The 25696-nt window shown below is 39.0% G+C and overlaps 1 protein-coding gene across 7 annotated transcripts in view; it reads right to left on the bottom strand.

Annotated features, from left to right (window-relative positions):
• Nucleotides 1-25696, bottom strand: part of ATE1 (arginyltransferase 1) — a 164964-nt gene that overhangs the window by 67703 nt on the left and 71565 nt on the right. For 6 of the 7 annotated variants that reach the window (XM_018041398.1, XM_018041399.1, XM_018041397.1 and 3 more), the window contains exons 9-10: nt 24018-24199; nt 15973-16072 (exon numbers count right to left, since the gene is read on the bottom strand). In XM_018041398.1, the coding sequence (XP_017896887.1) occupies nt 15973-16072; nt 24018-24199 (282 nt within the window). Of the gene's footprint in view, nt 1-13968; nt 14254-15972; nt 16073-24017; nt 24200-25696 lie in introns of those variants that run through there. The other variant, XM_018041400.1, reaches the window with a different exon arrangement.

Raw genomic sequence — 25696 nt, 5'->3', positions numbered from 1 at the left:
GCCTTTCAGAAATATTTATACATTTTACTTGTAAAGATTCAGCATGTTTGATCTTTCAGTAAGTCTACAATATTAAATAAAATGCAATAGCTCCTCCACGCCTTGGAGCTGGTAACCTAGAATATCATTTTCCCTTTCAAGTGGGAAACAGAAAACACATATACCCACACACCCAGAAGCTACCTCTGACTCAGTGTCAAGAAGCATACCACCAAAATTAACATAGTGTGCACACACACATTTATAATGTCAACAACATCATTATCCATTGTAACATACACATCCACGTTTTTCTAATGTGAAAAAGAGAAAAGAAAATGTATATTTTAAAACAGATGAAATCTGGACTTAAACGGCCTGTGAGATCAACAGTGCTTTTAAAACCTACATGAAAGTCTTCACACTGCAAACGTCCTCCAAGAGAAGCAATACAACACAGCTTTAGCCTCGATCTAGGTGAAGGCAAATCCTCTAACAGTAACTAGTTGTAGGTTAGTTACAGACTTATCCATAAATGAGGAAAAAAATAACACCTATGTCTAAAATTGTATTATCTGAGCTAATAATTACAGAACACTTGTTTATAAAATGTACCTGGCATATAATAAGCAAGGTAAAGAATCATACAGCATAACCAATTTACTTTCAAACAGCTTTAAAAAACGTGTGCGTACATGTATAAACACACACACACGTATCTATATGTACAAGGGTGTAGGGGAGACAAGGAGGTAAATCTGAGGGAAGGGTATATACTTTTTCTTCGCATCATTCTTATCCTTACAACTTTTCTGAAAGCTCGAAAATATTTCCCAAAAATGGTTAATAAAAAGAAAGTCTACCACTGGACCAATAACTATAATACAATAACAGAACTGAGCCCTCTGCTTTTAACATCTCACTTAGAATACTAATTGAGGGCCTCAGGCCATGTCTGGAAATGGCAGGGTTTCCAACGCAGAGCCCTGGGTTAACAAAACTATCACTCCCCACGCTCAGAACACAAGTAAAACTGTTTGCCAGACTCTCATGTAAGATTCACTCAACAAGCCTACTAAGCTGACTCCAACAAAGAATTTAGCAAAGCCTCCAGGAATTAGTTTATTAGGTTTAATCTGAATTAAAGCAATAAGAATACTTATCTCTCTAGATTCTTCTTCTAAGATTCAGTATCCAAAAGTAAGAGAATATTTTTACCATTCTCATGATGTTTTCCTTAAGAGCCAGGAGCAATGCAACTACAAGGTACTCGACTGGAATATGAGACCTTAAACATGGACAGGACAGAAATTTCCCCTCTAGTGAGTCTCAGTGAACTCCAGGAGTTGGTGATGGACAGGGAGGCCTGGCATGCTACGATTCATGGGGTCGCAAAGAGTCTGACACGAGTGAGCGACTGAACTAAACTGAACTGAACTGAGGAGCCTTACTCTAAATTCTTACTAAGGTGACTACAGACTCTGTGACTCCATGATAAAACCAGAGGCATATAAACAAACAGTCCTAAGACACTCTGATTTTTCCTCAGTTCATCTAAAACTGATAGAAAGAGAATTTAAAAGTAAACAAACAAACAAAAAAATCCCCCCCAAAAAACAATGAATGATGATAACAAGAGGGAAGAAACAAACTTTTTAAAGTTGCCTTTTTTCTAAACAGGGACCATTTTTAAAGCCTTTATTGAACTTGTTATAAGATTGCCTCTGTTGTTTAGGTTTTACTTTTTTAGCCACGAGGCATGTGGGATCTTAGCTCCCACCAGGGATTGAAACCACACCCCCTACTTTTGAAGGCGAAGTCTTACCCACTGAACTGCCAGGGAAGTTCCAGAAATGGATCTTATTTTTTTTTAATTTCCTATTTTCCTAAGTCTGCTTCTGAGTATTTATGATTTCTGACCCATCAAGGTGACCGAGTAGCACTCAAAACTTTTCTCACCTTGAAATTCAAAGAAATGCAGCTAGTTAGTTTAAATGAGTTATACATTTCTGATTTTCACTGCTTGAACTATTTGTCCTGTAATAGAATTATTAATGAAAAGAATTAAAAGCTTTATTGGGGAATTAGTGAAAAAAGAAAACACACATTTTCTGTCTCATACCCTTCCCTTCAATCCTTTATCATAATTTGGTTTGAAAAACAAGTTCAAAACTTTGTCTAGCCAAATATGCAATAAAAACAGCAAAACTCTGTAAAAAAATATACGTTAAACTTGGGTAGTTCCAAGTTACAAAAGCAACTATTACATTTCCTAGGAAAAACTATAAACTCATTATCACCACCATCTTGGTCTCAGTTTTCATAGATTTAGGCCAAAAGACCTGAGACGACCCTCTGTGTCTCTAAGGTATGAAAGCCATGTGTCTCTTTAAAGACGACAAAGATGTCTGCCATCACTGTTTCTCAGAATTCTCAAGGAAGAAAATTCTCAACCCCAGCAATCTGTTTCAACATGTTAAAACTTCAGATAGCATAATATTCTCTTCCATCTGTTCACATTAATTTTTGAGTCAATGCTTTCTATGTAGCATTTATCTCACTAAATAACAACATCAAGCCCAAACACAAACACAGTTAGTCAACCACTCTTTGAACCCTCCATCACATCCCTAAGAACAACATCTTGGAAACAGAAAATAAAATGTTTCACTGGCTGGAAAGAGTAAAAACTCCTTATGGAATTTTCTTGAGTGGTGTTTATACAGAACACTTAACCAGTTCTTTCTCTCCTTATTCTCCATCTCAGCCCTGGATAGGTGAGTGCTTCACTTATGCGGGCATGCCTACAAAGATACTGCTCATTACTAATGACAACGGGGACGCCTAGGGAACTAGCACAACTGTTGCCTTTTCTAACACATCCATGCTGTTGACAGACAAGCTTATTCGTTTGGTTCTTTAGGTTAAAGAAACAAAGGAATTCACTCAGGTGATCCACTAAGTGGCTAGTACTAATGGTGGAGGGGAACAGAACATTTTAGGGAGGAACGTACGAGAATGAGGGCAGAAATATTACCCACCTAGGGTCAGGCTCCGGAGAAGGCAATGGCACCCCACTCCAGTACTCTTGCCTGGAAAATCCCATGGACAGAGGAGCCTGGAAGGCTGCAGCCCATGGGGTCGCTAAGAGTCGGACACAACTGAGCGACTTCACTTTCACTTTTCACTTTCACGCGTTGGAGAAGGAAATGGCAACCCACTCCAGTGTTCTTGCCTGGAGAATCCCAGGGACGGGGGAGCCTGGTGGGCTGCCGTCGATGGGGTCGCACAGAGTCGGACACGACTGAAGTGACTTAGCAGCAGCTTAGCAGGGTCAGGCTCCAGAGAATTCCTGGCTATCCGGGGACAGAAGGAAACCTAGGCTACATGAAGGCCTTGTGGATAAAAGATTGTAATTCAAGATCTGGCAAGTAGGTCTAGCAAGAGGCCAGCCACGTGCCTTCAGCAGCAGGAGACCCCAATCCGTGTTTTCATCTGCTATTCGCTGTCTCAGCTTCTATTCCCCCCACCACCTCTCTGTTCTCTCATCTTGCTATCTTCTGATTCACAGGCCCCTTTGAAAACCAGATGAAAGAAATCCATGAACTCTATTCTCAAGATAAATGTGCATGCGTACAAAGGTCTGCCTATAATTCAAACTTTACAGACCTGTGTTTACAAAGCCCTAATCTAACTCTGAGCCTTTGTTACTGTTCTCTACATTATTATTCTCTATGCCTACTCCCACTAACTACTGATCCTTCCTACTGTCTTAATTCAAACTTCCTTAAAAGAGCAGATCTGAATGGTTTGGTCATCCACTATTCAGTAGGCAAAGCTTTAATATTACAAAATACATATCTTACATAATATTAATACTACTCTATCCTAGATTGACCAACCACCTTTGGGTTAGGCACTCATGCTTAACCCAATGGAGTGGAAATGGCAACCCACTCCAGTATTCTTGCCTGGAACATCCCCATGGAAAGGAGCCTGGTGGGCTACAGACCATGGGGTCACAAAGAGTCAGACACGACTGAACGACTAAGCATCCATGCTTAGTTCAATTAACAGAGTTACATGGAGCTAAGCATGGTAACCTAAACTCAAAGACTGCATTTCCTTGGGCAGACACTGTAGGAATAGGAATTTCCATCAGAAGAGAGTTATGGGCATGGCAGACATCTGAGTGCAGTGGATTTCTCTGCACAGGACAAACATAAGAGAAAAATGGGGGCAAAGGTATGTCTACAGGCAGACTATGAAGAAACAGGAAGAAAGGGGAACCCCCGAAGACCAAGCAAAGAAAGGTGGATCTAAGAGAACCGTGTGAGAGACCGTGGATTTCCTAGCAAAACAGTTCTCACACAACATAAACCATCCTCAAACAACTGCATGGTTGAGGCTGAGCACGAGATGGAAGACAGTGGGGTGACTGCTGGGAAGGTCCTCCAGCAGGGGACCCTGGGCTTCCTCTGCCTCTCACCGTTGTCACGGTCGCCCCACTGCTGTCTGCCTAAGAGAATTACACTCCTCGAGGCTGCTTCCCTTTAGCTACTGCCACTTATTTAGACAAGAAGGCTTCTGAAAGAAAAGGGTCAAGCGTAAAAATCTTACAGTTGCCTTATTTTCTTCAGGCGGAAGATATGAGACCCAGGAGAAGATGTATAAATCTAAGAAGGAAAAAAGACCTGAGCTGTGCTAGGGAGTCCTGGAGCCATGGGGGAAGGAAGGGTGAGAACTGGCTTTATTCTCCCATCAACACCAAGGTAGAATACTAGGCAAGAAAAACAACAAACACTTCTGTGCGTGTGCGTCTCTGTAACGGCTTAGCTCCAACCACACCAGGGTGCAGTCCAGGAGAAAGGAATGCGCCAACAGCCCTGTGCCACTAAGGCTGCAAAGGACTATAACTGTCCATCCGAAAATGTATAAGCCAACGCTGTGCTCTTTGTACTAAAAAAGATGAACTGAATTTAGCTGCCAGGGACAGCAATTCACTTGGCTATTATGAAGATGTCAAGTTCCTCTCTTTTTCTACAAAGCAAGAAAAACAAAACAATTTATAAATACTTAAGACAGACCTTACCATGCACATCAGAACTAAAACAACAGAGTGACGCATTTTGGAAATTTTACCCTTACTTGTTTCTGTTGCTCCTTGTAAGAGACCTCAAGATTTGCTAGATAAATCGCATTGTACAGAAACATTAAATTACCTTTAAGCTGACATAAAGGCCACACATAAGCCCCCAAACAAAATTTAAGACAGTCCTGGGGTCATCAATAAGCTTATGGCTGCACAGGGTCATGAATTAGACACGAGAAACTTCTCTCTGGTGTGTCATACAGGATAGTTTATTTCAAGACTGTTATGGTGAACCCAAAATTAATCTTTCTGGCAGTTCCTTTTTGACAGCAGTAGTCAAATTACCTGCAGTAACTCAGTAACTGTAAAGCCCTACAGACTTCAATGGCGAGTAGGTAACCCCCAAAAACAGGGTTTCTCAAGCCTTAGCACTACTAATATTTTGAGCACAGAATTCTTTTTTGCTGGGGACTGTGTATTGTAGAATGTTTAGAGGCATCCCTAGCCTTACAATACACAGTCCACATCAAAAAAGAATTCTCTGGCTCAAAATACCAGTAGCATATATACCCCTCCCCCACTGGCTCAACTGCGACAATCAAAGTTTTCAGAAATGAGATGAGGTGGGGACAGGGGCACAAATCGCCCCTGATAAGAGAATCACTATTTTAGGATAAGCGGAAATAAGAACTCAGTCAAAGCTAGGTCATGAAACAAATTAATGCTAATTAAAACAGTATTTAGGTTATACACTTATATAACTATCAAAATCTATAATTCTACTTCCTAGAAAAAATTCTTTATACTGTATTCTGTTATTTGAAGGATTTTACAAATTATTAACTTTATTCAAGTAGATAAATTTCTAAATCAATTTAAAAATAAACTTTTAATTCAAATATAAATCACATAGTATACAGCACTATCACTGCAGCATCACAGATGTTTTAAATTATTTGCAATGCTTTGTCAATTTAAAGAAAAAAGCAAATTCAAGAGTACCTTCACTGATCACCTGACAATTTAAACAAAGCAACCTTCTCATTATTCTAAAAGTAAACATTTTAATAAACTTACATTTCACTAACCTTGCCAAAGTTATAAAAAGTTCTATCCTGTAGAAATCCCAAATGGGGCCACTTTATTTGGCGTAGATATGTACTTTCCCTCTAACCCGTAATCAAATTATTCAATATTCTTTTATCTCCATCCAGCCATTTAAAGATATACTGAACATTTGCTATAAATCAGGGGTTGCTGCTACAATAAGTAATAAATGAGCTCAAACTCCATCTTTCAAGAAGCTTAGAGTCAAAAGAGACAAGAAAACAAGCAGTTACAGCACAGAAAGTTAGATGGCACCATTCACTCAATGGACATGAGTTTGAGCAAACTCCAGATAGAGCGAGGGACAAGGAAGCCTGGAGCGCTGCAGGCCGTGCGGTCGCAGAGTTGGACACAACCGAGTGACTGAACAGCAACAACAGCGTGACACAGCGCAGTGCATGTCAGGCATCAACATGTAAGCTGCAATGAAAACACAAACTTGCATGCAGGAGAGTCAGGCAGCATTTCAGAGTGGAAACAAACCTAAGAGGAGGAGGATATAACCATTTTAATACATGGGGGAGGAAAAGGTTTTTTTAAAGCATGATACTGAAGCCAGAAGCCATAGAGGAAAAGGATTAGTAAATCAGGCTATATAAAAATTTAAAACTTTTGTATGATCACACACACACACACACACACACACACACACACATACATATACATACCATAAACAATAATAAAGGCAAATGATAAAATGGGATGTGACTACCAAATGATGTTTGATATTACAACTATTAATAAAGAGCTTTGCATTGTGTTTTAATCATTCAAACTGAATTTCCATACAATGTATCATCCTGTTTAAATTAAAGAGATTCTCCACAGCTTTTATTTTTAAGTGTTATTTGGAAGAAACGTACAAGTGGAAGTGATTTACCTGCACATCATTCGTTCTTAAGTCAGGTATTCCCTGTAGGACTGACCAATATAATTCTAAGTGAGGAATTTGGTTCTTTAATGGAATCAATGCTAAGTCTGAAAAGATAATGCTGGGATACTTTGCCGTAAACACAAATATAATGATGGAAATAACTGACATGTTTATTAAATTAGTATGTGCTGGACAGTACCCTTAAGAAACTAAAAGTAATTATACAGTTGGAAAAAAAATTCAGTCTTGACCTCTGACCTAAGCATACACAAAAATCAATTTCAGATAGATTACTGAATTGTGAAAGGTAAAGAAGAAAATACAAAAAAAAAAAATTCCATGACCACAGGGTGGGCAGATTTTCATTGAACAAGACAAAAAAGCAATAAAGAAAAACCAGTCTACATGAAAATTAGAAATTTCTGCTCATCAGAAAAAGAAAAGGTAAGCATTGAGTGGAAGAAGATATTTGTAAAATATTTATGCAACAAAGGATTATACCCAGAATATATAAAGAATGTCTACCAGTACAAGAGATCGACATCCTGGGAGATAAATGGGCAAAGGGCACAAACAGATGCTTTACACGTAGCCAACAGAAAAATGACAAGATGCTCAGCATCGCCAGTCAACAGCAATGCAAATTAAACCCACAACGCACCATCCTTGCTACACAGCTATCAGAAGGTCTGCTGCTGGTGAGAGTATAAATTAGTATAATCGGTTAAAAACATGCTAGGCAATATGAACTAAACTGAAATATTCCCTCAGTCTTCAACCTGGTAATTCCACACTTAGGTCTATACGTGTGAGAAACGCAGACATATGTTAGTGAAGGGACATGTAAGAAATGCTCAAAGTTGCACTTATATATCAGCCAAAACCTGGAAACAGTCCAACCACAACAGAATGAGCATAAAGGCATGAAAAGCAACCACACACTGCACACACAAGAATGTGGGTAAATCTCACCAACAAACTGCTGAGTGAAACAAGCCAATCACAAACTAAAATACACCAAGTGATTCCACTCCTGTCAAGCGTTAAAAGCAGGCATGACTAGTCTTTTGCAATTGCCTTTGGGGGTGAGGTAACAATCAAGGGGGACATGAAAGAGGTCTGTGGGGGAATGGAATGTTCTGTCGATCTTGGTGCTGGCTGCACAAGTGTGGTCACCATGTGAACATCTGTCAAGTTCTACACTTAAGAACGGTACACTTTTCCGTATAAACATCACACTTAGATGACAAGCTGACTTAGAAAAGAAACAACTACAGACAGGAGATTTATGGAAAGAATAAACTGTACTCTGAGACGGGACTCAGATTTTCCCAAAGCTCAGTGTCTCTGTGAGAATGGCCTGCAGAGAAAGCCAGCCCTCACTGTAGTTCCTCCACTTCTTGGTTTTAACCGTGCAGGTGGGTGCCTGCCTTCCACATGTCATGCATGTCAGCAAACTCACTGAGCACCTTCTCTTTGCCAATGGATTTGGTAGGCCCTGGGGACACTGACAGGTGAGATACACTTTGCTCAAGGAACTGACAAGCAGGGACCACAGGTGATCACCTTCCTCTTGCCCTGGCATCTAGCGTGATGTTTTATACAGAGCAGGCCTTCCATGAAGGCTGGCTGAGAGCACACCCGCAACGGCAGAGCACAAGGGGAGCCACAGATGAAGCACTGAGCAAAGAGCACCGAGGTGGTTCTCCACAGGTGGGATGGGCGGGCCCCAGCTGGGAGACAGAGAAGGCTTCCCTGAAGAGCAGGTGCCCATGCTGGGTCTGGAAAGGGAGGAGGGATGAGTGAGATCCCTTTAGATGCAAGAAACTCAGGGTCAAGTGGGAAGGAAGGGCAGTTCAAAGGTACCTAAAACAGCACGGGGAGTCAGAGAACATGGCTCTGTCAAAGAAGATGGCAAACAAGTAGGTTAGGGCAGTACTTGAGCTTGAGGATTTTTTAAAAGCTCCAAAGATGATTCAGCTTTTTCAAAGGTTAGGAATCAGGTCCTGTACCAAGCTTTCCATTTCACTGTGGAAACGGCCATGAGGAGAAGGATGGGGAAGATCAGGTATTGATCAGCAGTGTTCTTATTCCCCAGTTAATGTTTGTCACTGCTTCCACCGTGTAGTGGTTGAGTCACTAAGTTGTGTCTGACTCCTGCGACCCCAAGGACTGTAGCCCGCCAGGCTCCTCTGTCCATAGGATTTTCCAGGCAAGAATACTGGAGAGGGTTGCCAATTCCTTCTCCAGAGGATCTTTCCAACCCAAGGATTGAACCCAGGCCTCCTGCACTGTAGGCAGATTCTTCACCAACTGTGCTACCAGGGAAGCACCAGTTAAAGTTTACTTTTACTTAATATGCAAGCATTTTAGGTTTCTCCAAAATAAAAAGTTATATATACCTCATTGTAAGTCTGATAAACAATGCCATTTATATGAATTTCAATTCTTACAACTCTCCTTCAAGTTGCTGAAATGTGAATTTAAGCAAACTCTGGGCAGGAATCACACTGAGCGTTAATTTTCTCATCTGCAATAAGCAGCTTAGAACACATGACCATGCTTTTGAGTCTAATGTGGCAAAATTCCACGTGTGATAACTTCAAAAACAAGAATACATGATAAGCTTGTCATTCTTTTACCTCCTACTGCCTGGAGGAGCCATCAGAAATCCCGTAGTACAGTTACTCTGTGGTCATTTTTTCTGACCACGTCTAGTTCACTGGACACTTATTTTAACATCAAGAAAAATAGATGCTGAATCAAAAATCTGAGTGGTTTGTTCTGTGCTGTGGGTAACTGATGAGATCATCTGTATTTCTTTCAAACCTGCAGTAGCAAAGTCACTACCACAACCACTCAAATACATTGGCCTGGGTTACAAAATTGCAGTAAAAGAACATTTGCTAATTTGTCTGGCCAGGAAACTTTGAAAAGCTTGGGAGCTTGGGGATCTCAGCAGTAGAGGATTCTGCAGATGCAGCTCTGTAAATGCCAATTTTTTCAATTTTAGGTGCTTTTATAACAATAATAACCTTCTTTTAGGCAAACTCCTACAGAATTCCAGAGGTGCTGTTTGACCGCAGTCAAGCCGAGGCACTGAGTTTAGGAATGATTAATCACTGATGAATTAGCCTTTTGTTTCTTTTCTGACACTTCTGAACCCCTTCTGATGTTTCAACTATCTGATGTCTGGCCATGTCATGATACCAAAGCGGACTGCCTGAATCACTGTTTACGTTGGCCTGCACGCAAATCTGGATAAAGAGCTCAGTCAAACCACCTCCTTCAGATCACAGAATGGCCTTACATTTGCAGTCTGAGGAACAACATAGGGAAAAAATTTTGAATAGATATTTGTATATCCACGTTCACAGAAGCATTAGTCACAACATCCAAAGGGTGGAAGCACACCGAGTGTGCATCAATGGATGCATATACAAAATGCGGCATACACATACAATGGAATATCATCCAGCCTTAAAAAGGAATGAAATCCCGACACCTGCTACAACACGGATGAACCTTAAGCACACGCTAAGTGAAATAAGCCAGTCACGAAAAGACAGACAATGTAAGTGATTCCACTTACATGAAGGATCTAGAGGAGTCAAATTCAGAAATACAATGGTGGTTACAGGGTCTGGGGGAGAGAGGAGTGCGGAGCTATCAGTAATAAATAATACAGCTAGGGGAATGGGGCGCTATTGCTTAATGGGATCAGTCTCAGTTCTGCAAGGTAAAAGGAGTTCTAGAGATGGATGGGGTGATGGCTGTACAAACAGCACGAATATACTTAATACTTCTGAACTGTGCACTTAAAAATACTTAAATTTTGTTATGTACATTTTATCAATTAAAAGTCATATTAAAACAAAAAAAGACACAGGAAACTACATCATCTCTTCTGATTCTAAACACCACTGATGGCTTATGACGTCGGAAGGCCAGCAACCAGCCTGGGACTGTGAGAGGAACCGACGAAGAAGACCAGCATTCTCTGCAGACAGAGGCCAGAGAACCATCCCATCCACCCCCACTCCGCAGGGCAGTTCCTCCCAGGCGAGACTCTCCTAAGCTGGAGATACAACTTCCATTCATTTCAGCCAGGTCCTGAGTCTCCAGATCAGGACTGACTTATGCTAAAACAGTACCAACTCCCATTCAAACAGTCTCAATTATGGTCACAGTTAAAGTGAGCAATGGCAACACAACAAATCAAGACAATTTTCTTTTCTAACTATTTTCCAGCCCTCATTAAATTCCTCTGTGACTATTCTGTGCCTTCTTCTAAGACTATGGCCATAGACAAAATCTATATTACCAGGTACTGTTTACATAAATCAACCTTTGTTTAAAATATACACACAGAGAGAACAATAAAACCAAAATAATTTAGTAACAATGCATTTCAGAGAAACTTACGCACAAGAATAGAACCGCTATCACCTAGCAAACCATGAGTGCTCTGAGAGGAGGCTCTACAGCCACACATGTCATCTACGTAACTACAAAAATGACCACGTGGTGATTTTCATCTTGCAGTGCTCAACAGTAGCAAGACAAGCAAACTCAAAATGTGTCATCATGTTAACAAATGCCTTGTAAGCCCAAGTCTGGGTATTAAATGAAATGCTGTATGAAGATGAGTTCTCGTAAGCCAAGTGGGGGGCACATCTGAAGGTATGACCACACATGAATTTAGTAACTTTGCCAAAACTCTCTCACACTGAGCTGTCAGCAACTTCACTGATCAGTTCAGCTCAACTCAGGACATGAGTCTGCACAGCTCAACAAAGAATGACTTTCATCTACGTGGAAATCTACAACTCTATCTCCTCATTTCCACCCTACATCACATGTTTCAGCCATCTGCTGCTGAACAAGAAAACCACCCCAAACTTAAGAGGCTTAAAACAACAGTTAATTATACCTCATGATTCTGTGAGTTGGCTACAGCTCAGCTAGGTGGTTCTTCTGCCCCTGTCTGTTCAGCTCAATCAGGCAGCAGCATTCAGCTAGTTGCTTGGCATTCAGCTAGTTGCCTGGCTGGAGCTGAAACATTCAAGATGTCTTGAGGCTTCCCAAGTGGCCTCTCACACCAGTAGGGTATTTGGACCTTATACATGATGACTGGCTTCAAAGACCAAGGAAGCAAAAGCTGTCTGTCTTCCCCTTCTCAAGGCTTGGGCCTTAAATCTCAGACAGTTACTTCTGTGCTATCCTATTCGTCAGCGCAGGTCACAAGGCGGGATCAATCCATGGTGAGGAAAACAGAATGTACCTCTGATGGATGGAGTGACACACAAACAGGGTGCAGGGTAAGAGGAGCCAGGACAGAAAGCTCTGGAAACCGTCCATCAAACGATGGTCGTTCCTACACATAAAGATAGGCTCTCCATTTCAACATGTCTTCAGGACAGCACATTATTCAGTAAAAGAGAACAGGTAAAACCAGCTCTTGGTGTATTTCAAGCCTGTTAAATACTTTAATTTGCCCTACATTATAAATGCATTATATGGTGAAGATTATAACTTAATATGTCTAAATCTATACCAGAAAACCCAAATGAAACATTGTCCTAGTTTCAGGTACAGTCGCTCGGTGCCACTTTATGTCCTGGATTACAAGTATGTGCCCCTCGAACGTCACCTCTGTCAGATCAGAGCCCACATCTATACTGTATTAACAACTGTATTCCCAGCATCTAGTGTATACCAGGTACCTAAGAGACTACTCTTTCTTAGTTATTAAAAATACTCCTATTTTAAAATATATTCCTTCTTTCTTTAGTATCAGGCAAAAATCACTTCTGTATATTTTCCACCATATATTTTACAATGTGGCTAAAAACATGTCACTACTAATCCCTGAACACTTAGTTATGCTCTAAGAAAGAAGATAATTTTAGCTATTATAGTAATATGCTAAATTTACCCTCAATTGAATCTTATAAGTGAGAAAAATTTTAACAGTCATTTAGTCATTTAACAGTCATTTAACTAGTCATTTTCTGTGAGTTATCTTTTATTGGTCTTTAGTTTTACACATTCAATTTGAAATGAGAAATATTCATGCTTAGACTGATACCCATCTTACAATTTCAAAGAGTACATTTTCTGGTTGAAAATTCCCATCTGTGTTATTCTCTCAAAATGGAGGGCTCTGATCTGCTCAAAATATAATAAAATATTCTTAACTGAAATGAAAATATTTTTACTCTTCAGTTACTTAAAATTACTTATTTTCAATCATGATGTAATGAAAACAATTTTCTTAAAACAATAAAAAAACTTAAAATACCATGTTTTTAATGTTGAAGACCAAAAAGTGTTCAAACCACCATGCCAAGAAAATACTGGCTTTACAAAATTAACTTAATATTCAATATTTTATCATTATATTATCTCACAAACATTTACAAAGTCACTAAATATAGTACAAATTTTCAGAACTGTCTTTCCCAAGATACAATGTGAATATGATATAATATATTGGGAAAATTTAGTTTTGCTTTGAATGGTTACAGTGAGTGTTCCCATTACCTGCCTTTTCCACTCAGAGATACACTCTAGTTTTACAGGTTTTAATACTGTTCTCAAATTTCCAACAGATATTAATATTGGGGCTGTGGAAAAGCAAAGGTGAGATTCCTAAAAAGTTATTCTTAAAATACTCTCAATATCTTCATATTTTTTACTCACTAGGATGAGTAATTAAAAATGGTTTAATAATTAAGAAATATCAAGTTTAGTAATACAAGCATACTCCATTCTATTGCACTTTGCTTTACTGCTTTTTGCAGATATTGCGCTTTTTTAATAATTGAAGTTTGAGGAAACCCTGAGTCAAAAAGCAAGTCCATCAGCACTGTTTTTCCAACAGCATTTGCTCACTTCGTGTCTCTGTGTCACATTTTGCTATTTCAAACCTTCTACTAGTGAAAAGATCATGACTTGACGAAGACTCAGATGATGGCTAGCATTTTCAGCAATAAATATTTTTTAATTAAGGTATATACATTATATTTTTAGATATACTGCTACTGCACACTTAACAGTATGGTGTGACTTTTACGTGTACTGGGAAATCAGAAAATTCATGTTACTTGATTTATTGCAATACTCACTTTATTGTGGTGATCTGGAACTAAACCTGTAGTATCACTGCGGTATGCCTGTATTTACAAAGAACTTTAGCCTGGAAGAGAATATTAAAACACTGGGAACTGCTAGCAAACATTACTAGGTACTATTTCTAATAACCTAACATTTGCATCTCTTACCATGTTAAAAGCATTATACAGAACCACAAACTAAAATTACCAATTCATTAATTTATTTTGCTTCTGAGTTATTCCTTGAAACACTGTTAACATACTCTATATATAAACCAATTAACATTTATTATATTGTTATGTACTGTTTTGTACATTATTAACAGCAGATAGGGCCCCAAAACACTCATAACAGCTACAGCTACAAAAGACACTGACTGACTGGGTGGTGACTGCCCTCCCCCTCCTTTTTTATATGAATATATATGGCACTGTCACCTATTAATTCTTACTTAAATGCTCCTTCTCCATGAAATGTGCTTCCCCGTCATACCTACTCTCTTTGCTGGGGGCGGGGGCAGGTCTCTCTTCCCTTTTAGTTAAACCCTTCCCTATTCCATACCTTATGCAGTAAACCCTACAGGCTCCTAGGCCACTTACCAGAGCACTGAACTGACCTGATTTTACATAAAATACCTGCCATCTTCATCTATATTACAAGTTGTAAGAGGAAGGTTCACATTCAAATCTTTTCGTATCTTCAGAGCGTAAAGCAGTGCTCCGAGTAGAGCAGAGATATCTGGTTACTGTTATTATGGTGGGCAAGATGGCTGGTCCTTTACCCTGTTCTATACTTTCCAGAGCTTTTACAGTGGGCTATTAATACTTAAAAAACATCAAAGAGTTTCATTAAAGAGAGTCATAAAACTTAACATCAAAAAACAAACAGCTCAATTAAAAAATGGGCAGAGGACCTGAACAGACATTTTTCTAAAGAAGACATACAAATGGTCAACAGGCACATGAAAAGATGCTCAGCATCACTGATGAGTGGAGACATGTGAATCAAACTCACAATGACAAATCACTTCACACCTGTCAGAATGGCTGTTACCAAAAAGACAACAAATTAAGTGTTGAGCAGGATGTAAAGAAAAGGGAACCCTCATACACTACAGGTGGAAATGCAAACTGTTACAGTCACTATGGAAAACAGTATGGAACTTCCTCAAAAAATTAAAAATATAGCCATCATACAAATCTAGCAATTTCACTTCTGAGTATTTTTCCAAATAAAAGTACTAATTCAAATAGATACATGCACCCCTACGTTGACTGCAATATTATTGGCTAATAGCCAAGATACAGAAGCAACCTCAGTGCCCATCAAGAGAAGAATGGATAAAGACAGGTACACGTACACACACACACACACACACACACACACACACACACACACACGCACGACACACACACTTGAGGATGTACCTTAAGAAGGTCACACACACACACAAACACAACTTGAGGATGTACCTTAAGAAGGTAGATTTCTTAATGGATATTACTGTGCTATCCCAAGTAAGCAGGGTCTTACTGAAGTTCTAGAATAGCTGGGATTGTTATATCTTCAGTGAACTTCTACAGATTAACCTATATTAAACAAATACTAAGTGCCTATTTGTCAGGCACGGCTATATGCAATGAAGAAGCTAGATTCTATGAAAAGTTTAAGACACAGTTAAAAATAATTCATGATTTACATTAAAATAGATAATCATGTTAAACTAACATGATGAAAAATTACAAAGCACTAATTTTCATAACTTGAATCTACAGAAGACACATATGAAAATCCACTTTACCTTATATTTCATCTTGGGACACGAATGAATGTAGAAACCCATGTAGTAATAGCTGAGTTGAGGTGTTTTCTCATGAAGCTGCCTAGTAAAAGCAATTTCTCTGACAAAAGAAGAAGATGAAAGTACAGTTAAATCTAGTCCAATTTCAAAGTACTATTTAACTTGGTAATATATTTGACCAAATCTGACATTAAGCTATCAAAAACACCCAAGCGTTCCAAGAAAAACAATTTTAAAAACACTTTAAGATGATTTTTACTAAAGAGACACCAAAGAAACTGTATTATTTTGAGCAAATGCACCAAAGTTCTGGTTTGCACTTTACTGGACACAGCAGTGTATAAAAACTCAAATGGCATAAAAGTACAAAGATCTATTTAATACAATTTCATGTCATTATTCATTATCACTTGGAGTTCTCAAAGACTGGGTGTATCAGGTTAAAAACAGTACAATAAATTTTAGAAAACTCAAAACCCAACAAATTTCAGTAAGAATGTCATTATGACCCTTTACATGCAAACACTTTCAACTACATATAACATGTTACTCTCTCCTGTGTCCAGATGCTACTCTTTTATCTTCTCTAAAACTAAAGAGCGGGAAAACATGTTGTCTCACTGCTTTTCCTCTACTTGTTGGCACAGGCAAGGATTAATTGAACAAATAAGTTGTCAGCAATGCCTACACTTGATGTGGTTTTAATTTGTATCCGGATAAATCTGGGCACAGAATTCCATCCTATTTGCCCAACTGAATGACTGCTTGCATTGGAGAAGTTTAAGCAAAATTTCAGTACATTTCTGAAGTATGAGAACAGCTGTTTGTTTTGTTTTTATGTTTGTTTCCCAAAGGTTTTAATTTCTTTTTCTTTGCTTTTAGTAGCAATGGATGCTTGAAATCCAAGGAGAGGTTTATTTTTTAAGGGAATAGTCTGTGCATTTTGCAAGCTCTAATTTAAATCACTGAAGGGCTGATACTCTAGAAGTTCATCTTTACAACAAAAGTATTTCTAAATCCAAACAGATTTAACATTATGAGGCTAAATCAGAAGAGATCCTATTATTCCTAAAAGAATTCTCTCTCAAAGTTCAAACCAGGGAAGAATGCACTGATACTGAAATGCAGGACCACCCAACTCAGAAAAGGACTGCCCAGCCCTCCTTCACTCAGCCCTGTTCATCTCAGCGAACTGCATCACCACTCCACCCCTAAGCTGTTCAGGCCCTAAGCCTATGAGCCATCCTTAAAGATTCACCTCCTGCATCTACCCATCAGCAAGTCCAGCTGGCTCTATCTCCAAATACCCTGAATTGGACCACTTCTCACCACCCCCACCTCAGATACTTTGGTCCAAGCCACCATTATGGCTCCCTTGGACAATTCTAACAGCCTCCAAACAGATTTCCAGTTTCCACTATTGCCCTCCATAATCCCAGAGAGCAATCTAAGCAGTCTTTTATTAATTATTAATCAGGTGAGGTAACTTCACACTAGGCTGGTGTCATACTCACATAAAATTGTGGAGAGTTCTGACAAAACGTGGTCCACTGGAGAAGGGAATGGCAAACCACTTCAGTATTGTTGCCTTGACAACCCCATGAATAGTATGAAAAAGCAAAAAACAGGACAATGAAAGATGAACTCCCCAGGTCGGTAGGTGCCCAATATGCTACTAGGTATCAGTGAAGAAATAGCTCCAGAAAGAATGGAGAGAGGGAGCCAAAGCAAAAACAACACCCAGTCGTGGACATGACTGGTGAGGGAAGTAAAGTCCAATGCTGTAAAGAGCAATACTGCACTGGAACCTGGAATGTTAGGTCCGTGAATCAAGGCAAATTGGAAGTGGTCAAACAAGTAAATGTTGACATTTTAGGAATCAAAGAGCTAAAATGGACTGGAATGGGTGAATTTAACTCAATGACCATTGTATCTACTACTGTGGGGAAGAATCCCTTAGAAGAAATGGAGTAGCCACCATAGTCAGCAAGAGTCCGAAATGAAGTACTTGGATGCAATCTCAAAAACGGCAGAATGATCTCTGTTCATTTCCAAGACAAACCATTCAATATCACAGTAATCCAGGCCTATGCCCCTACAAGTAAGGCTGAAGAAACTGAAGTAGAACAGTTCTACAAAGACCTACAAGACTTTTTAGAACTCACACCCAAAAAAGATGTCCTTTTCATTATAGGGGACTGGAATGCAAAAGTAGGAAGTCAAGAAATACCTGGAGTACCTGGCAAATTTGGCCTTGGAGTACAGAATGAAGCAGGGCAAAGACTAATAGAGTTTTGCCAAGAGAACGTACTGGTCATAGCAAACCCCGTCTTCCAACAACACAAGAGAAGATTCTACACATGGACATTACCAGATGGCCAACACCGAAATCAGACTGATTATATTCTTTACAGCCAAAGATGGAGAAGCTCTATACAATCAGCAAAAACAAGACTGGGAGCTGACTGTGGCTCAGATCATGAACTTCTTATTGCCAAATTTGGACTTAAATTGAAGAAAGTATGGAAGACCATTAGACCATTCAGGAATGACCTAAATCAAATCCCTTTTGATTATACAGTGGAAGTGAGAAATAGATTCAAGGGATTAGATCTGATACACAGATGGACAGAGGTTCGTGACATTGTACAGGAGGCAGTGATCAAGACCAACCCCAAGAAAAAGAAATACAAAAAGGCCAAATGGTTGTCTGACGCAGCCTTACAAATAGCTGTGAAAAGAAAAGAAGCGAAAGGCAAAGGACAAAAGGAAAGACATACTCGTTTGAATGTAGAGTTCCAAAGAATAGCAAGGAGAGATAAGAAAGCCTTCCTCAGTGATCAGTGCAAAGAAATAGAGGAAAACAATAGAATGGGAAAGACTAGAGATCTCTTCAAGAAAATTAGAGATACCAAGGGAACTTTTCATGCAAAGATGGGCTCAATAAAGGGCAGAAATGGTTTGGACCTACCAGAAGCAGAAGATATTAAGAAGAGGTGGCAAGAATACACGGAAGAACCATGCAAAAAACATCTTCATGACCAAGATAGTCACAATGGTGTGATCACTCACCTAGAGCCAGACATTCTGGAATGTGAAGTCAAGTGGGCCTTAGAAAGCATCACTACAAACAAAGCTAGTGGAGGTGATGGAATTCCAGTCGAGCTATTTCAAATCCTGAAAGACAATGCTGTGAAAGTCCTGCACTCAATATGCCAGCAAAATTGGAAAACTCAGCAGTGGCCACAGGACTGGAAAAGGTGAGCTTTCATTCCAGTCCCAAAGAAAAGAAATGCCAAAGAATGCTCAAACTGCCACACAATTGCACTCATCTCAAACGCTAGTAGAGTAATGCTTAAAATTCTCCAAGCCAGGCTTCAACAATACATGAACCGTGAACTTCCAGATGTTCATGCTAGATTTAGAAAAGGCAGAGGAACCAGAGATCAAATTGCCAACATCTGTCGGATCACCAAAAAACAAGAGAGTTCCAGAAAAAACACCTACTTCTGCTTTATTGACTATGCCAAAGCCTTTGACTGTGTGGATCACAATAAACTGTGGAAAATTCTGAAAGAGATGGGAATACAGACCACCTGACCTGCCTCCTGAGAAATCTGTATGCAGATCAAGAAGCAACAGTTAAAACTGGACATGAAACAACAGACTGGTTCCAAACTGGGAAAGGAGTACGTCAAGGCTGTATATTGTCACCTGGCTTATTTAAGTTATATGCAGTGTACATCATGAGAAATGCTGGACTGTATGAAGCACAAGCTAAAATCAAGACTGGCGGGAGAAATATCAGTAACCTCAGATACGCAGATGACACCACCCTTGTGGCAGAAAGCGAAGAACTAAAGAGTTTCTTGATGAAAGTAAAAGAGGAAACTGAAAAAGCTGACTTAAAACTCAACATTCAGAAAACTTAAGATCATGGCATCTGGTCCCACCATTTCATGGCAAACAGATGGGGAAGCAGTGACAGACTTTATTTTTTGGGGCTCCAAAATCACTGCAGATGGTTAACTGCAACCATGAAATTAAAAGACGCTTACTCCTTGGAAGAAAAGCTATGACCAACCTAGACAGCTTATTAAAAAGAAGAGACATTACTTTACCAACAAAGGTCCATCTAGTCAAAGCTATGTTTTTCCCAGTGGTCATGTATGGATGTGAGAGTTGGACTGTAAAGAAAACTTAGCACCAAAGAACTGATGCTTTTGAATGGTGGTGTTGGAGAAGACTCTTGAGAGTCCCTTGGACTGCGAGGAGATCCAACCAGTCCATCCTAAAGGAGATCAGTCCTAATATTCAGTGGAAGGACTGATGCTGAAGCTGAAACTCCAATACTTTGGCCACCTGATGCTAAGAACTGACTCATTCGAAAAGACCCTGATGCTGGAAAAGATTGAGGGTGGGAGGAGAAGGGGACAACAGAGGATGAGACGGTTGAATGGCATCACCAACTCAATGGACATGAGTCTGAGTAAACTCCAGAAGTTGGTGATGGACAGAGAGGCCTGGCGTGCTGCAGTCCATAAGGTCACAAAGAGTCGGACACAACTGTGCAGCTGAACTGAACTGAACCTCCTTACTGTCACCTATAAGCCCTTCTCCAGATGCCCCTCATCAACACCACTGCCTGGCTGCCCTCCTTACACAGCACTGTCTAGATCCTATCCTGCATCCCAGCCCTTAAGCCCTGCCTTCTCTTCATTCCAGCGCCTCAGGACACTTGGACTTGGTACCTTTGACCTGGACTTCTATCCTCAGATTTTCACATAGCTGGCTCCTTTTTGTTCTTTCTTGGCTAGAGAGGTCTTTCCTGACCACCCTATATAAAAAGGGCCTAGTGCCCACTACCACAACTTTATTTTTCTTATAATACAAAGGCAAAGTGAAAGTGAAGTTGCTCAGTCGTGTCCGACTCTGTGCGGCCCCACGGACTGTAGCCTACCAGGCTCCTCTGTCCATGGAATTCTCCAAGGCTCCTCTGTCCATGGAATTCTCCAGGCAAGAATACTGGAATGGGTTGCCATTCCCTTCTCCATGGGATCTTCCCAACCCAGGGATCAAAGCCTGGTCTCCAGCATTGCAGGCATACACTTTACCATCTGAGCTACCAGGGAAGCCAAACATGAACTCCTTTGAGGAGGATAGACAAAGGAGTCTAAAATTTTGCTATCCGTTTTTAAATTTACTGTCTGCTTTAACAAAGCTGGAAGTGTCTGATTCACATCTACGTACTTCCAGGACACAGACTGTGCTCAAACATCTGTTAAGCAAATTAATTACACTTCTAAAATTCATCTTGCCAAAAAAGAAAAATAAATTCCATCCTCACGAACCCCAATTCAAACAGTTTTAAAATCTGCAGACCAGTTTACATACAAACCTATACTTGATTACAAATCAAAATATAGAAACTCTATACTGACTATACGATTGCTTAAGAAACTGAAGAAATGGAGGAAAAATTAAACAGGTTTCACTGAAATACACTGAAATCAAAAATGGAATTGGTAACTTGTAACCTACTCTCCCCAACTTTGCTTCATAAGGTCAATCTGCTGGCTGCCTCTCCTCTTCTATAAACTCAGCAACTGAGATTCTCCAGAGCACTGAAAGGCCGCAATGCAGTGGCAGTCTCCTCACCCTCCACTGGCCCCAATTTTCATGCTCCACAGCCTCCTCTGCTACTCCCTCAAAGCTCTACAGCTCCAGAATTTTCAACAGCTTAATCAGCTGCCGGAAACAGTTTTTTTCTGGGAACTGATTATTTGCTATCTCAAATGCAACAGGATTTCTATATCTCTTTGTTCATTGAGAAATAAAATATTTCACACAGAGGCTCCTAAATATTTCATACATATTTATTCTTAATATTGATCTGAAAAGTCTAGACAAATCCACAGCTACACATTGTGAAGTTAGAGATACAAAAAATAAAGGAAGAAGAAAATGGCAATAATTTCGAAGTACTGAATAATTCTGGTACAAAGAAAAAGTAACTTTTCTGAAATATGCACTTTCAAAGTTACAAAATATGAATGCTTTTAAACAATCAGTTCTAATTTCACAGAATCACAAAGATACCATAGAGTCCTGAATAGTTTTTAATTAGTTTTATACAAAATGCAATTAAATAAATAAGACAAATAAAAGATTATACTAGGGATCAGTTGTAAACACTGTATTTTTAAAATTTCCTATATAATGTGGTATTGAGAGATAGGTCAGGTCATGTTGAAAATATCAGTATGTAGGCCACCAAAAAACATAAAAAAATCAGCTATGGACCATATTTCTTTTTAAATCAATCAGTGAATTAAAAAAAAATCAACCCTGATACTTTCATAATTCAGAGAAAAGCACATATACAATAAATAAAATAATCTCAAAGTATGTATTACCTTGATATGAAAATCATGACCATCAGACAAAACAATGGGAAAAACAAAGAGAAAACAGTGATTCAATGACAAACAAGGAGAAAAAAGAGACAAGCACCAGACAAACTCTCAATCCTCCTCCTTCCTCTACCGCATATACACACAGACAGGCAAGAATAAAAATAAAAATAAATTATTTTCATGAGACAAGACCCCACTCTTTTTATCATCAGGATAATGCACCTAAAAACATGTGTGCTATGTTGCATACATTTGCAGCAATGGACATAAAAACGAAACCATCTTTGGATGAGGTCATAGAGTCAATGGACAGTCAGGGACTCCCTGGTCCTGTTCTATATACTTTATACAATTGTACATTTCTTCCAACAGACTCAGAGGGCTTTAGTTCATTTATGTCAGATTCATGTAACGTTTAATTAATTATAATATGTATATATACACATCTGGTCCTATCACTTCATGGGAAATAGATGGGGAAACAGTATCAGACTTTATTTTGGGGGGCTCTAAAATCACTGCAGATGGTGACTGCAGCCTTGAAATTAAAAGACACTTACTCCTTGGAAGGAAAGTTATGACCAACCTAGATAGCATATTAAAAAACAGAGACATTACTTTGCCAAGAAAGGTCCATCTAGTCAAGGCTATGATTTTTCCAGTGGTCATGTATGGATGTGAGAGTTGGACTGTGAAGAAAGCTGAGCACCGAAGAATTGATGCTTTTGAACTGTGGTGTTGGAGAAGACTCTTGAGAGTCCATTGGACTACAAGGAAATTCAACCAGTCCATCCTAAAGGAGATCAGTCTTGGGTGTTCACTGGAAGGACTGATGCTGAAGCTGAAACTCCAATACTTTGGCCACCTCATGTGAAGAGCTGACTCATTGGAGAAGACCCTGATGCTGGGAGGGATTGGGGACAGGAGGAGAAGGGGACAATAGAGGATGAGGTGTCTGGATGGCATCACCGACTCAATGGGCATAAGTTTGGCTAAACTCCGGGAGTTGGTGATGGACAGAGAGACCTGGTGTGCTGCAATTCATGGCATTGCAAAGAGTTGGACACAACTGAGCGAATGAACTGAACTGATATATACACACAAAACAGGGATGACAAAAAATAAATATATATATAATGTAACATTTAAAAACCACTGAGCGGCTCTGACAGGGGAGCTTAAATAAATGCATAAACTAAACAGCAAAAGCATCGCAATGACTTCTCAAACACTAGATAAGATGGATACCTTAAAAAGGGAATTACCATCAGACAAAAGCCAATGTAGGAGCTGTGGGTTTGATCCCTGGGTTAGAAAGATCCCCTGGTGGAAGAAAAGGAGAATCCCATGGACAGAGGAACCTAATGGGCTAAAGTCCATGGGGGTCGCAAAGAGTCAGACACTACTGAAGCACCACACACACACACACACACACACACACACACACACACACATTGTGGCCTCAGTTCTAAAAGTGTTATATCTAAATAAGAATATACAAGAGACTACAAGAGCAACAAATTATGTACTATCTAACAGAATTTCTACTGTTATATAATAAAATATAATCAAATGAAAAAATATTTGAAGTTCTATATGAACCATTACAAATGTCAAAAGCAATCTTACCGGAGCGCAGAGTAGACACCCAAAGACAGAAATGAATAATCGGGATCGTAGTACAAATATACAGACGATACACAGAATGGAAGAATGTCAATCACCCCCACAGCAATGATCTTCCCATCAAGCCAGTACTGCTGGTGAAAGGAGCCATAACCACAATCTGGTCCATTAGGGGAATTCTCTGTCTGTGAAAAAGTAGACATAGAAACAGCTTGTCACTTTTATCTTTATATTAGAAAATATTAATAATTAACTTTTTCTATTTGTATTTTATTCAGCTGAGTAACTCCTAAAATTTCTTCTTTTTTGCCACTATCTTCTGACTCTCAGAAGAGTCATATCCTGCAAAACTTTTTAGTTGTAGAAAACTGATGTAACAACAGAGAACAATCAAGTTAACGTTTTTTTCAACTTATTTTTTTCTGTTCCATGCAAAAGCTGGGAAAGAAATGATGAATGAGAGAAAGATGGATAACATAAAAGTGAGGGCTAAGTGCGAACAGGAGAACTATCCTTAGCTGCCAGCCAGGCCTGGTCTATGACCACTCTTGTGTTCATAAGGCACATGAGCTCATAATTTTTTCTAGGTACAAGTTCCTGCGTAAACACAAAGAGCTATGACATTTCTCCCTATTAGCCAAAGGATAGTGAAAAGTTATCCCCTTCCATCATTTTAATGTACCTATAATCCCACAGGAGAAAATGCCACAAATTTTTCTAGAGATTTCAAAATATAACTATTTTCTATAAATAATTTATGATATTTCTCATTTTAAAATTCAATATGAATTTAAATGTAACTGTTATTAAATGAAAACCATACAGTGAAAATTATGGAGCACCGTAAGAAAATGCTTTGTCAGAAACTGAATAATGTTAGAGATGAACAATTTAACTGAACAAATATATTAATAAGAAAACTTGTGTAACATATTCACACACTCAAAGTCACAGAGAACGTATATGGAAAAAGGCTAGAAGGGAATGAAGGAGAATGAAAAAAGCAGGTTTGTTAACAATAAAACCAGAAAAAGACATTACAAGACAGGAAAACTACGTAACAGTATCTTATAAACACAGAAGGAAAAATCTTCACAAAATATTAGCAAATCAAACCCAACAATGTATATAAAGAATTACACACTATGACAGAATAGGATTAACCCCAGATATGCAAGGTTGGTTCAAATATTAGAGAATTTAAAAAAGAAAAGCAATTAATGTAATCCAACCATCAAAATAGGCTAAAAGAAAAGTATGATTATATTGATTGATTAAGAAAACACATCTGACAAAATCCCACACCCATTCATGACTAAAAGTTCTCAGCAAACTATGAATAGAGAAACTTCATCAACTTTGTAAAGAACATATACAAAAAAATCCACAGCTAACATCATACTCAACTGTAAGAAACTGGACCATCTTCCCCTAAAACGGGGAACAAGACAATGATATCCACCTTCATTACTTCTATTCAACATCAGACTGGAAATCTTAGTCAGTGTAATAATATGAGAAAAGGAAATAAAAGATATTCATACACACTGAAAAGGAGAAAAAAAAAGCTGTTTCACAAATGGCATGACATACTATGTAGAGAATTTCAAAGAATCAACAACAAAAACTGAAACTAATACGCAATTACAAGCAGATTATAGGACACAAGGTTGATATGCAAG

The sequence above is a fragment of the Capra hircus genome, chromosome 26, assembly GCF_001704415.2.
Source record: "Capra hircus breed San Clemente chromosome 26, ASM170441v1, whole genome shotgun sequence".
Lineage (NCBI taxonomy): Eukaryota > Metazoa > Chordata > Mammalia > Artiodactyla > Bovidae > Capra > Capra hircus.
Note: the sequence above shows the minus strand (reverse complement) of the source record. Positions and strands in the feature narration are given on the sequence as shown.